At 42.8% G+C, this 15,558-nt stretch overlaps 1 protein-coding gene across 1 annotated transcript in view; it reads right to left on the reverse strand.

Annotated features, from left to right (window-relative positions):
- LOC124606683 (ATP-dependent translocase ABCB1-like) overlaps positions 1-15,558 on the reverse strand; it is a 222,293-nt gene that overhangs the window by 162,847 nt on the left and 43,888 nt on the right. Inside the window, exons 5-6 of the mRNA XM_047138698.1 lie at positions 15,065-15,367; positions 4,486-4,586 (exon numbers count right to left, since the gene is read on the reverse strand). Of these exons, the coding sequence (XP_046994654.1) occupies positions 4,486-4,586; positions 15,065-15,367 (404 nt within the window). The remainder of the gene's footprint in view (positions 1-4,485; positions 4,587-15,064; positions 15,368-15,558) is intronic.

Genomic DNA, 15,558 nt, shown 5'->3' on the forward strand with positions numbered 1-15,558 from the left:
TCTTCTTTCTGCCGCGGTGCCTGTATTGGCCATGAGTTGGTTCAAAGAAATCGTTCACACAGGAGAATCGTGTAAACATACCGTCATTTGACCATCGGACAGACTCCCGTATGGGTCACTTATTAATGAGCATCCCTGGCGTAGAGAAACAACTGAAAAATTTGAAAGCAAATAAATCACCATTTTCGTATGGAATCCAAATTAGGTTTTACGAGTATTTTACAGCATTGGACCCCTGCCTAGCCTGCATTTATGGTGAATCTCTCGCTCAGTACAAAGTTCCAAGTGACGTGGAAAAAGCGCAGGTGACTCCAGTCTATAAGAAGGGTAAAAGGACGGACTCGTAACATTACAGACCAATATCCCTAACTTCGGTTTGCTGCAAAATCCTTGAACAATTCTTTGGTTCGAATATGTTAAAATTTCTTGAGACTGTGAGAAACTTACACCCACGAATCAGCATGGTTTTAGAAAGCAGCTTGTCCTTTTCTCATATGATGTACTGCGAACTCTGGATGAAGAGCAGCAACACAGTGCATATTTCTATATTTCCGGAAAGCGTTTGTTACGGTGCCCTATTGCCGGTTTTAACTAATGGACGACGATATATATAAGTTTATAGACATGTGAGTGGGTCGAAGACCTCGTACGTAACAGAACCCAGTATGTTGCCCTCGACGGCGGCTGTCCATCAGAGACAAGGTTATCGTCAGTACTGTCCCGTGGAAGTGTGATAGGACTGCTGTTGCTCTCTGTATACATAAATAATTTGGCGGACAGGGTGGGAATCAATCTACGGTTATTTGTTGATGATACTATGGAGTACAGTAAAGTATCGAAGTTGAGTGATTGTAGGAAGGTACAAGACGATTTACAAGGAGAGGTCCCCAGCGGTGCGATCGACTTTTTGACACTTTCTATGCGGTAATGTAGGTTAAGATACCAGGTATCAAACACTGCAGGTATTCAACCCGATGGGTCCTTCTTTGCGAGTAACCAAAGAACGAAAAATTCAGGATTTTGTGTGATACTCAATAGTGCGACGGATAGGTTAACAACTTTGCATACAGGAGGTTGGGAGTTCAAATCTCGTTAGGTGCACAAAGATTTTTTTTATTTTTAATTCTTTATCGAAATTACCTAGATCATTATTTTTATTCAGTTAATTGGTTCGAATGTAATTTTTTTATTTCTATTCCGTATTCACATAATTTCCATCACAGTATGAACGTTTTATTTGGTTTCAATTTTCCTCTGTATCATTCTTTTTCCTATCGGAATTTTTATGGATATCAATTTAATTATATTAACCTTGTATAATATTCAATTATGTGAAAATTCATAACTATCAGTTAAAAAACAAAAGGATAAAGAATGATAGGAAGAAAAATGAGAGCAAGTGCAGAAGTTGATATTATGATATCGTAATTAAAATTATGTGACAAAGAAATTGAATTAAAATATTACTTTTAAATCAATTAATTGAATAAAAATGAGATCAAAGTCATTTCGATAAAGATTAAAAAAGAAAAAATAGAACCTTACTGCCCCTGATGAGATAGGATCCCACAACCTCCTGCAAGCCAATCTGTCATTCTATCAATTACAGCCAGCAATAATACTACATAAGCCAACATTTTTAACAGTATTGCGTAACACACAAAATTCTGAATTTTTTTGGTCAGCTACTCGCAAACGAGGGATCACCAGGGTGAATGGCTGCAGTGTGTGATATCTGGGATCTTAAGCTACGTACATCACTGTATAGATAGTTTCAACAAGTCGATCGCACCGCTGGGGACATCTCCTTGTAAGACAAAATGTCTCGTTGGTTTGATGAGTGGCAGCTAGCTCTAAATGTCGAAAAATTAAACTTAATGAAGATGAGTAGGAAGAAAAAACCCATAATGTTTAGATACAGTATTATTAGTGTCCTGCTTGACACGGTCAAGTCTTCAAATATCTGGACGTAACGTTGCAAAGCGATATGAAACAGAACGAGGACGTGAGAACAGTTGTAGAGTAGGCGAATGGTCGACTCGGTTTATTGGGAGAATTTTCGGAAAGGGTAGTTCACTTGTGAAGGAGACCACACATAGGACGCCGGAGCGACCTATTCTAAGTACCGATAGTTTGGGATCAGTCGCAGGTCGGTTTGAAGGAAGACATCGAAGCAGTTCAGATGCGGGCTGCTAGATTTGTTACCGGTAGGTTCGAACAACACGTAAGCGTGACGGATATGCTTCAGGAACTCGAATGGGAATCCCTGGAGGGAAGAGGACCTTCATTCCGAGTAAAACTATTGAGAAAAATTAGAGAAACGGCATTTGAAGCTGACTGCCAAACGATTCTACTGCTGCCAACATATATTGCGCGTAAGGACCACCAAGAAATTGATGCTCATATGGAAGCATACAGACAGTCGTCTTTCCCTCGCTCTATTTGCGAGAGGAGCGGGAAACAAAATGACAAGTAGTGGTACGGGGTACCCTCTGCCACGCACCATTCGGTGTCTTGCGGAGTATCTCTGTAGATGTAGAAGAAACCTTGTGAGGGTCTGCAACCAAACCGTCTGCGTGCTACACACACTGGACCTACAGCTGGAGTTATGTCTGTGGTGCGATTTCGTATGACAGTGGGAGCATTCCCTGTCTTCCCACGGACCTCGATTGGAAATTCGTACATCCTTCAGGCGATTCGACCTGTTGTGGTGCCATTCATGAACAGCAATACAGGGGTTGTTTCACAACAGTATAACGCTCACTCAGATACCCCCGTTATACCCAACATGCTCTGCAGAGTCACGACATGTTGCTTTGGCCTGTTTGATCATCAGATCTGTCTCCAACCGAGCACATATGTGAAATTATCGGACAACAACTCCAGCGCCATCCACATACAGCATTAACCGACCCTGTATTGACAATCCAAATGCAACGGGCATGGAAATCCGTCCCAAAACCTGATATCTTTCATCTGTAAAACATAATGCATGCACGTTGCATGCTAGCATTCAACATTCTGGCTGTTACACTGGTTATTAACGTACCAGCATTTCACATTTCCAATGGCTTATCTTGCGCTTACATTAACCTTTGACCTTGCAATGTCAGTCCTTAAGTATGTTACTTAGACAAATCTATTTCCGAAATTTAGTTACTCTACATTATTTCTTGATGTAGCGTTTTTTTACGTCTGCGTGTACTGAGACTTGTTATATCTACAAAGAAAACACAAAACACATCTTTGTTTCTTTTCATTATTCCATTAGTTGCAAGAACTGCTGCTTCCTCCGCTCTTGGCCTACTCTGGCAATATGCTTTGTCTTCAACGTTTTATTCGCGAAAATCGTTGTACACCTACAGGGCGACAATCATTGAACTATATGAATTAAAATCATAATTTCTGAATGGTTTGCTTTATGACGTTCAAACTGCATGGTTGGCCGCGGGGAATGATGGGAATTAGTATGCGCGTATGGGAGACTGAGAATCCCAAAGGGTGACTGCGTGGTGTGCAATGTCCAGTCACAATATAATCGGAGCGATATTCCTTGATGGCACTGGGACTACTCAGCGGTACGTGAAGATTCCCCATTATCCAAATTCACCATGATTACGAGGAGATGTGGTTCATGCAAGACAAAGCTCGACCCTATCGAAGCAGGAGAGTGTTTGATGTCCTGGAGAAGCATTTTGGCGACCGTATTCTGGCTCTGAGGTACCCAGAGGCCGCTGGCATGGGCATCGATTGGCAGCCATACTCTCCGGATCTGAACACATTCGACTCCTTTTTGTAGGGCTATATTAAAGACAAACTGTACGGAAATAACCCCAAAACCATTTATGAGTTGAAAACAGGAGGTTATCGACAGTATCGATGTTTGGATACTTCAACGGGTCATGCAGAATTTTGCTATTCGTCTGCGCCACATCATCGTCAATGATGGCAGACATATCGAGCATGTCATAACCTAAATCCGAATACCTGTAGTGACGTTTGCATGTTGAATAAAGTGTGTGCACGCCAGAGTTTGTCACAAATTTACGTTTTTTTATATATATTTCAACAATTTTCACCCTGTATACATGGATATTAATGATACGACAAATTAAATGACTAACGAAGAACAAACTGTAAATATGGCCTAGCACAATGGATTTGATCTTCACTCTTGTGCTCTGAAATACATAACTGATGAAATGTCTCTCACTGCAGCCACGAATATTTCAGTTACGAGAGTGGCAAGAAGTTCGAGTTGATAGACCATTTAATACTTCAGCAAACTTGGAATATAGCCTGCATAATAGTCGTTAACAGTTGTGCAGGGCCTAAACAGAAAGTGTCCAGGGGAACAGTGACATCATATTGCTAACGATGCAGGACAGGGTTTTTAATCCACACACTCAGGTGATGGAAAACTAACAAACAAGGAGCGTTCAAAAAAGTAAGGCGAAAGATATCGAATTATGAGGCTGTACTCACCCAGAAATTCTACTGGCGAGGTCGCCAGTACGCTGCGTGTCGTGCCAGCTGATGTCCTGCCGCAGCACAGACTCGAGGTACAGGTCACGGATGCGGTACATCTGCGGGCACACAAGTATTAGGTTGCTGCGTAAGTTCTTAACGTTTTTCTGTAAGCTTATTAAACACAAGAAACACACATAACATTTAGTCATCAATAATATATACCGCTTCATTATTTACAACAGTCTGCTAACAACGAGATGACTTTTCGATTCCACGGCTGTAGAAATCACATTGTTTTGACTCGTCGAGCCATGTTCGAAGCGCATTTTCATCCAAAAAGGAAGTTCCTTGAAGGTTGTGCGACAGAGAGCGCGAAAGGTGAAAATCTGAGGTGCAGGATAAGGTGTATAAGGTGGGTGTGGAATAACTTCCCAACCCAACTCATACATAGTGTTTCTTGTCAGTCTATCAGAATACTGGAGGGCGTTATCGTGGGGTAGCATCATTTCACGCTGTATTCCTGATCCTTCTCCTTGGATTGCGTCTGAAAGACGTCTCAGTTGTTGACAATAAATTTCAACAATCATGGTTATACCTCGGGGACGGATTCGTAACACACCCCACCGCCGCTGTTCCTCCATATGAATAAAATTATCTTTGTGAATGCGCACAGGTCTTTGTATGAGGAGTTGCTACTTTGTTTTGGTTCAGACATTTCTTAGTTTGGCGTAAAGACACCATTTCTCACCACCAGTAACGATACAAAATAAAAATGGTCGGTGTCGTTTACCAGCCAATTGATGACGAGCAAGCAGAGACTTGGCCACACGCAGATTTTTGTTATTTTAGCTCAAATGGTTCAAATGGCTCTGAGCACTATGGGACTCAACTTCTGAGGTCATCAGTCCCCTAGAACTTAGAACTACTTAAACCTAACTAACCTAAGGACGTCACACACATCCATGCCCGAGGAAGGATTCGAACCTGCGACCGTAGCGGTCGCGCGGTTCCAGACTGTAGCGCCTAGAAACGCTCGGCCACCCCGGCCGGCTATTTTAGCTCAGGGCGTGCAGTACGATACATCCGATTATTGAACCTTCCCCATTGCTTGAAAATGTCGAACGATGGTGGAATGATCAGTGTTCATCACATTTCCAGTTGTCGAATACACTGACTTGAATCATTGTGGACTAATGCTTTTCAATGATCTTCATTAAACCCCGAATGCCTTCCTGAACGTGAAGAGTCACTAATGTCAAAATATGGACGGTCAGACGGAGTTCTGAACGTCGATCCTCCCGAACCAGAATCCAGTGCCTCAGCCATGTCACCATCTCGCTCGGTGCGAAATTCTAGTGTTGTAGGTTCCAGGGAGGTAATGCTTTTGTGGCAAGTAGCAAGTACGATGCAGGAGGAGGAGGAGGAGGAGATTAGTGTTTAACGTCCCGTCGACAACGAGGTCATTAGAGACGGAGCGCAAGCTCGGGTGAGGGAAGGATGGGGAAAGAAATCGGCCGTGCCCTTTCAAAGGAACCATCCCGGCATTTGCCTGAAGCGATTTAGGGAAATCACGGAAAACCTAAATAAGGATGGCCGGAAACGGGATTGAACCGTCGTCCTCCCGAATGCGAGTCCAGTTTGCTAACCACTGCGCCACCTCGCTCGGTACGAAGCAGGAAAGTGATGTTTATGCACTGGGTGGTTTATAGTAGTAATAAAGGTTGTTACCCTTTTGATGATTTCCAGTGTGATGGAAATTTCAATAACCCAAAAGAACGTGGTTTACGCCTTGGATGTGTGGTGAGCAGCACTTAAAACGTCTACTGTAAAGAAACGCTTCCACCATTGCTACTTCCCCAGTAGCTAACACCACAGCTTAGGCATCAGAGGTTCCCAAATTGTTAGTGTAACTCAACATCATCTATTTTTTTCTCGTGAACGGCACCGCATCCAGTAATAAACTCTTTGCAGGTGCCTAAACGAGCTGAAACAGCAATTGCCCAATAATATTGCCACTACCCTAGAATCAGAAAATGCAGTCACGGAATTTTTAAGAAATTATAGCAACCACATATAACTATTCCCACAGAGAAATCCTCTACTAGCCCGTAGTCCGTCAGCTAGGTGACAATACCATATCAACGCATTGTTTAATTTTCACTAATCTTCACCTTATGGATGTCATCCCGTCGTTCACTCCGAAGACTTGTTTGATGCTGTTCAGTATAGTTTCTACATCCCTTCATATAAATCACCACCATAGTGACTAGCGTTGATGTCTCTGGTTGTGTCCTAACAACTTATTCTTTCTTTTAGTCAAACTGAGCTATAAACCTTTTTTCTCCCCTCCATTACTTATCCCATCTTCTCATCTGATCTACAGGATTGCTCTACAACACCACCTGTCAAATACTTTTATTCTCTTCTTGTCCATACTGTTGATCATTTACGTTTTCCTTCTATATAGAGCAACGCTCATGGCGAATTCTGTCAGGAAAGACTTCCAAGCACTTGAATTGATAAAGGTGTTCATATATACTCTCACAGAAAAGCTCTTCTTGCTGCTGCATGGCCTCTTCCCTTTTCCCATGGTCAGTTAGTTTGCTCCCTAAATACAAAAACTCGTCTACTGCTTTCATTATTTGCTAATCTAATTCTGTTACATTCCATTATCCTTGTTTCATTTTTGTTGGCGTTCACCTTGTAATCTCTTTTCACGGCTATTCTTTCCGCAAAGCTGATCTTCCAAGTCCTTTTCTGCCTGTGGCAGAGTTCCAATGTCATTTTAAAATTTTTATTTCTTCTCCATGAACTGAAACTGCGTTTCTAAGTATCACCTTGGTTTCCTTTATTGCCAACTCAGAGATTGGATAATCTGATGTTTAGACTACGACATAATATCGCTCCTTTCTCAACAACAGCCTTCTTTACATATCCTTCGACACTCATAATTATAGTCTGGTTCCTGTGCAAGTATTAGATAACCTTTAACTCGTTATACAGGGTGATTCAAAAAGAATACCACAACTTTAGGAATTTAAAACTCTGCAACGACAAAAGGCAGAGCTAAGCACTATCTGTCGGCGAATTAAGGGAGCTATAAAGTTTCATTTAGTTGTACATTTGTTAGCTTGAGGCGCTGTTGACTAGGCGTCAGCGTCAGTTGATGCTAAGATGGCGACCGCTCAACAGAAAGCTTTTTGTGTTATTGAGTACGGCAGAAGTGAATCGACGACAGTTGTTCAGCGTGCATTTCGAACGAAGTATGGTGTTAAACCTCCTGATAGGTGGTGTATTAAACGTTGGTATAAACAGTTTACAGAGAATGGGTGTTTGTGCAAAGGGAAAAGTTCTGGACGGCCGAGAACGAGTGATGAAAATGTAGCACGCATCCAGCAAGCATTTGTTCGCAGCCCAGGAAAATCGACTCGCAGAGCTAGCAGAGAGCTGCAAATTCCACAATCAACTGTATGGAGAGTCCTACGAAAAAGGTTAGTTATGAAACCTTATCGTCTGAAATTGGTTCAAGCACTGTCTGCAGCTGATAAGATTAAAAGAATCGATTTCTGTGATTTTATCCTTGCTCAAATGGAAACAGATGAATCTTTCGTTTCAAAGATTGTGTTTAGTGATGAAGCAACTTTCCACACTAACGGGAAAGTCAACCGTCACAATGTCTGTATATGGGGCACTGAGAATCCGCGGGAAACAACTCAGTATGAACGTGACTCGCCTAAGGTGAACGTTTTCTGTGCCATTTCAGCCAATAAAGTTTTTGGTCCCTTTTTCTTCGAAGGTGCTACTGTAACTGGACTACAGTATCTGGAGATGTTAGAGATTTGGCTGCTCCCTCAGCTCGAACAAGAAGCACAATAATTCATATTTCAGCAGGATGGAGCGCCACCACATTGGCACTTATCTGTCCGTAACTACCTGAACGTCAACTACCCGAGGCGATGGATCGGCCGCCAGGCAGCCCGTGACAGAGCACTTCATCACTGGCCTCCAAGAAGCCCTGATCTTACCCCCTGCGATTTTTTCTTATGGGGGTATGTTAAGGATATGGTGTTTCGGCCACCTCTCCCAGCCACCATTGATGATTTGAAACGAGAAATAACAGCAGTTATCCAAACCGTTACGCCTGATATGCTACAGAGAGTGTGGAACGAGTTGGAGTATCGGGTTGATATTGCTCGAGTGTCTGGAGGGGGCCATATTGAACATCTCTGAACTTGTTTTTGAGTGAAAAAAAACCTTTTTAAATACTCTTTGTAATGATGTATAACAGAAGGTTATATTATGTTTCTTTCATTAAATACACATTTTTAAAGTTGTGGTATTCTTTTTGAATCACCCTGTATTTTATACACGACATCTTCAAAATTTCGACGAGTGATGTCCAGTCAACATTATTAGTTTCTTCATATCTGTTGAGCGCCGCAGCTCCGCAGCTACAGGGCTACTACAAATGATTCATTCATTTTCAGAGCTTTATGTTTCTCCTAAATAGAACATGTACTAATGGGATTGATGAACGAGTATTGCCATAAACTCACCAAATCTGCATTTTGCACTCTCTAAATGCTCTATGAGTTGCCTTCTGGTCACACGACACACGACCATGCGGTAGCCAAGTTCGTTCCAATACCTTACATAGTCATAGTGACATTCTGTTGCCGAGCGGTCTAAGGCGCTGCAGTCATGGCCTGTGCGGCTGGTCCCGGCGGGGGTTCGAGTCCTCCCTCTGGCATGGGTGTGTGTGTTTGTCCTTAGGATAATTTAGTTTAAGTAGTGTGTAAGCTTAGGGACTGATGACCTTAGCAGTTAAGTCCCATAAGATTTCACACACATTTGAACATTTTTGACATCCTGGTGCTGGTCATCACAGCAATCCTGGCCTTGTTGGTTGAGCTTCTCCAGTGTACCTGACGGTGGGGGTACGTAAACTCGATCTTTAATGTACCTTCATCGGCAAAGGAACTGAGCCACATCATCATCGCCACTAGACCCAATCCAGCGATGCGAAAGTTCATCGTTTAGACACCAGCGAACATCGATGGTCCAACGGTGGGTGCCCTGTCGTGTTGGAAGATGAAATTCTCGGAATCAGCAGTCAGCTGCGGAATCAACCAGAACTGGAACATATGAAGGTAAGAAGTACTCTTCACAGTATTCTCACAAAAGAAAAAGGGCTCATGCAAGTTCGTCCTGTGATATTGCACTCAAAACATTGACGACGGCGAATCTAGCTCATGCGCCACACTTTCACGTGGATTTTCACTGCCCCAACCTCACACATTGTGACGATTAACCTTTCGAGATAAATGTAAGGTTGCTGACTATTAGCTTGAAGGCGAAATGTTTGCCCTCAAGTGTTTCCTGCATTGTGATGCAGAACTGAAGGTTCCAACCATAATCTTCTGATTTTGATGTTGAACCCGCTGCGGTATTCCAAGTTCGTGGTTTAGACGGACAGTTGATTTTGGAAGACTGCGTACGAAACATTCCCTCCCGGCCTCCACATTTGCACCTTGCATACTCGGTCGACTGGTACTTTCCTGTTTACTGAAACGACAAGTGGCCCTAAATTGTCAATACCGACACACAATGCTTTCTATACATGGTGGTTCTATTCCATAATTCCCTATGAATGCATGTTACACTGTTGGGGCAGATAAACATCTCGTATACTCCAACACACAGGAGCTTTTTTCTAGCTTTTTCACCATTTTGTCATAGCACTGCACTCGTAACGACAGATGGCGGGCACAATGAAAACTTAGTGATTCTCCGGTTCTGTTGATGCTTCTGTAATATTTGTACATGTAGTACTCCGAAAACGATTGAATCATTTATAGTACCACTGCATATAATGAATTAAAGAATAACCTCTCCAGATGCGTTTTACACGTTCGGTTAGGCTTTTATACTGTAGCCATTGTTTGGAGGAATCTGAAAATTGTGCTGCGTTGAAACGACGTCAAAACTGACGCTGCTTCGTTACATCAAAATTAGTAATTTTCTGCATTTCTGTAATATCTTCACTTTTAAAGAGCATTTAGTAACCAATGGATTGCAGTCGTAGTCCGCTTGTGCTTTTGGAAACATTTAGCAATTCAAAATCTGGTTACGAATTTTCGTTTTTCCATTTTACAGAATGTAACAAGACAATACCGACCAACTTCTAGGGATAACGGCGGCCGGTGTGGCCGAGCGGTTCTAGGCGCTTCAGTCTGGAACCGCGCGACCGCTACGGTCCGAAGTGGTTGGCGCTGTTTTTGGTGAATATCTTGCGCGTCACGCAAACTGGTATCTCTATAGTTTTTTATGTCCTGGCTGTGCACTGAAATAATTAATAAATCATTAATTAACGTCACTATATTATAAAGTGAATCACCTAAAACTTTGGGTTGGTTGGGTGGTTTTGGGGAAGGAGACCAGACAGCGAGGTCATCGGTCTCATCGGATTAGGGATGGAAGGGGAAGGAAGTCGGCCGTGCCCTTTGAAAGGAACCATCCCGGAATTTGCCTGAAGCGATTTAGGGAAATCACGGAAAACCTAAATCAGGATGGCCGGACGCGGGATTGAACCGTCGTCCTCACGAATTCGAGTCCAGTGTTTAAACACTGCGCCACCTCGCTCGGTCCTAAAACTTGCACTGCAAATGTTATGGAAATGGAAAGTGCTATTGATATGGGGTTTTCACAGAACGGATTGGCAGTCAGGGGCTCGTATTGTTAGCCAATAAAAAGATTGCAGTAACACTTAGGAGGTGTACTTTTGTGCAAACATACACTTTTTAACAATGCTTATTGACATAAACAGACTTAAAGTAGGATAAATTAGAATGTCAATGGGTTTGTTACAAATTCTAGAGATAGTCGTTTACGAGATACCGTATTTTGGAAAGTTGCCACACCAGCACTTGTTTGTGCCATTTAACCTATGTAGTTGCTAGATACGATGATGTTATGTTTGCTTACAGTGTGATTATGTGTCCCCTGAATGTATTACGACTTGCTAGTCAGTTGTGTGAACAGTACAAGCAGTAGGTCGTGAGTGGACCATGGGATTTACCCATGCAAAACAAGCCCACATGCCCATGGTGTATGGAGAGTGTTGGAAGAATGTAGTTTGTTCTTGTATTTATCATCCTCTGCAACCATTTACGTGAAAGCGATGATGTAGCACTAAACAACGCAACAGCAAGAACCATTGACGACAGAAGGAAGTAGAAATTAATGCTCTTGCTGCTCTTGCAGTTGATACGCACGTTGGTTTTCGCAGAATCGCACGAGGAAGGAAGTGGCATGTGTCAAGAAAGGTGTTCTACGCATTCTCCATCGATATAGATTCCATCCCTATGGAAACCCTTATGAGAACCATGTTAACTTCCGTACATGGGGATCATGTGACTTACCTTGTTTAATAATGAAGCCACACTTACCAGTCATGGCCATGTAAACCACTCAGACATGCACTTTTGTCTGTTGACAATCCCTGTTGACGTTCTTTAGGTGCAACGTCACCGTCCATCGAGTGTAAACGTGTGGTGTGGAGTAATGAGCCATGAGCTCAAAGGTCCGTTTTTGATAAACGGAACACTGAACGCGCCCAAGCAACGCAGCCTCCCAACAGACCATCTTCCGCGGATACTATAAGACGTCTTCTGCAGACTATCAGGAACATGTGGTACCAACATGATGGGTGTCCAGCCCATAGTGCACGAAGTACCATAGGATGTCTTCACAAATTGTTTCCAAATCGTTGGATTGGACGCAGGGGACCTCTGCCTTGGCCGGCGTGTTCCCCGGATCTGATGCGTCTAGGCTTTTCTCCGTCTACAAGGACATGCCAACTGCACCCGATGATATGTAACGACGTATTACTGCAGCCTGCTCGGACATCGCCGCTAAAAAATACTAGCATGTGTGCGGCAGTCGTTCCAGATGAGACTGGAAGCGGTGGTCGTTTTGAACACAACCTGTGATGTACAATTGTCCCGTTAATTGTCAGAATCCGAAAACTGGTGAATGCATTTGTATTGTTCTTTAGTGTGTGCTACCACAGGTATTGCACAAGTGTCGGTGAGCGAACTTTTCGAAATACGATATCTCGTACACGATTCGCAACTAGAATCCAGAAACAAATACCAATAATGTTCTAATTTACCCAACTTTTAGTTTGTTAATGTCAATAGGCATTGTCACATTTAAAAAGTGTATGTTTGCACAAAAAATACACTTTCCAAGTGTTATTACAATCTGTTGATTGGTTAACAATACGAATCTCTAGCTACTAATCCATTCTGTGTAAACTGCATATCAATAGCATTTTCCATTCATCGTAAGTCCAAAAAGTTCTGAGACTGATTTTATTTCTGGTGTACAAGCGACGACAGCGCAGTAACTACGGTGGCAGCTGTAAACACAGATAAATTCGACCAAACGGTTGTGAGCAAACAGTATAGCCGTAGACGTTCGATGTTGATGTGTCACAAATGGCAATGGAGCAAATCCTGTGTGCAGACATTCTCCAGAACGTTTTCGAGAAAAGTGCGTGGAAAATTGTCCCGGATATCTCGACTCCAAACAAGGCACACTACTCGTGTACGCCTACAGTTCGTTTCTGAAAAAAATCATCACGGGCCACGAGACTTGGTTTTATCAGTAGGCACCTACCACAGACGGCAAGATGAAGAAATTAACATCAAGGGTCTGCACTTTGATGACATAACCAACATTCAAGCCAATGTGACGAGCAAACTGAGCACCATCAGAATGAAGGACTTCTCTGACAGTTTCACATGGTCGTATAAACGTTTTGTGCGTTGTAATCAAGTGGACGAACACAATGTAGAATGCGTGAAGCATTAAACCTCCATCTTTACTTGTCTCTGTTAATCCAATCTGGAAACTTTTGTATTGAAGGAGAATAGAAAGCAAGTTCTTCTCATGTACGACTGTGCCTTATAAGAAACGTGTATCGCGTAATAAACAAGTATATACATTAACTTCCTCCTATAAACTGCCCACAGTACCAATGTGGAAAAACTGCTGCTGTTCTCTTGTCCGTTGTTGGAAGTAAATTATGGACTGAAAGATTAGTACTCAAGCTTTGCATCCAGAATAATGGAGAGCTTAATGATTTATTTTAAAATGTATGATGTGTGTGAGGATAATGGACCTCAGATTCAAACGATAGTAGAAGATAGCGAATTGGCTAATTTGCAATAATGAACTGATAGTTGATTATTTAATTTGCTGTTAAGATAAACTACTAAGGTAAAGAACTGAACTTTGTGGCAACAACTTAAATTCACAGCGACTGTTTAAAGTGATGACCACCAACGTCATTGTATGCATCACGATGGTGGATATCTCTTTTTCCACACCCATGTTGTCTGTTACAGAATGAAAAAGGGAGGTAGGACTCTACCAACTAATTCCTCTTGTGTTCATGCTGGGGCTTCATACGTTAAAAACTTCATGTAACCCAGTTCATTGTTCTCCTACGTTCTGTATTGTTTTTAAAGGTCTTGCCAGTATCGTCGACGCAGAACGATAAGCACTTTAGAAAATAGTGCGTTACACGCACTGTTCATTCCAGACTTTGTATCACTCGAAATATTCGTCTACAAGGATTGGTCGCTACTCTCACAATAATGCTTCACACCCTAGGTGCAGTCTGCACAAATATTACGGCTGAGTGCAAAAAAGTCAAAATGTCCCCTCCCTCAACTCAGATTTTGGTCATCTACAAAAAATGGTTCAAATGGCTCTGAGCACTATGGGACTTAACTACTGTGGTCATCAGTCCCCTAGAACTTAGAACTACTTAAACCTAACTAACCTAAGGACATCACACACATCCATGCCCGAGGCAGGATTCGAACCGGCGACCGTAGCAGTCGCGCGGTTCCGGACTGCGCGCCTAGAACCGCTAGACCACCGCGGCCGGCTTGGTCATCTACCATCCGCTTCATTCTGACACTGTAGGTTCGAAAACCTGTATATTCTTCACAAATAAATTGATTTCAATTCGCATATCTTGCTTGGATTGTAAAAGTAGACTCAATGTGTGGGTATTCTAGTCTTGTTACAGCAATTGAAGCAATGTAAACTTTGGAAGACATGAGGTGTCACAAGTCCCTTTACCTTTAATCCATATAAAAACAGTTTCATTCACTGATATCTTACGTCTACTACGTGTATACAAGGAAAAGGGTGAGGGTGACATATATGTTGATTTGCCAAAGTCTTTATTTGCATTTTCGGTGATATGGAATGTTCGATAGGCTATGATGTCACGATCAACGAAGCTTTCCAGTCCGGATACATTGGGTACGCCTGTACCACCACGTACAACAGCGACTGTTAACCATCCGTTACCGTGGGTAAACGAATCATTGATGTCAATGCTGAAGTTCAGTCTGCAACCACAAAACACTGCAGGTCCGTCCAGTAGAGAGTGTGCGGCGACAGATTTGATGGTATTCTTTTTCTTGTCGGCGGCGGATGTGGTCATTTCGACGTCTTCAATAGTTTTATATATTTCCTTGATGAAAGGTCTTACATCTCTCTAGATACATACCTGTCTGTTTGAAACGCGTTTGAAGATGAAGGTGGAGACGTAGCTGAGGGAGAAGTTTGCGATGCCCAGGACGGCGCTGTATATGGCGTAGTGTCTGATTCCTTCCAGGAAGACGTTCGCCTCCTGGTCGGGCAGAGTCACGTTGGCCATCGACGCGTTGACTGTGGCTGTGCCGAAGTCCACCATGACCTTGGTGAGGTCGCCGAGCAGCCAGTGGCCGGCGGGTTGGGTGACGCCCGACCCCAGCCCCGCCACCAGCCCGGCAAACAGCAGCAGATGCTCCCAGGTCGACGAGAAGCGGAACTGGAGGGCAAAGAGTTGTCATCTTAGCAAGTGAAAACTTCCTTAGAAAAGTCTGGGAACTGGTTTTAGAAACAAAAATTGAAATGTTCTTCAATTCCAGAATGAAATTTTCACTCAGCAACGGAATGTGCGCTGATATGAAACTTCCTGGTAGATTAAAACTGTGTGCCGGACCGAGACTCGAACTCGAG

Source organism: Schistocerca americana, chromosome 3 (genome assembly GCF_021461395.2).
Source record: "Schistocerca americana isolate TAMUIC-IGC-003095 chromosome 3, iqSchAmer2.1, whole genome shotgun sequence".
Lineage (NCBI taxonomy): Eukaryota > Metazoa > Arthropoda > Insecta > Orthoptera > Acrididae > Schistocerca > Schistocerca americana.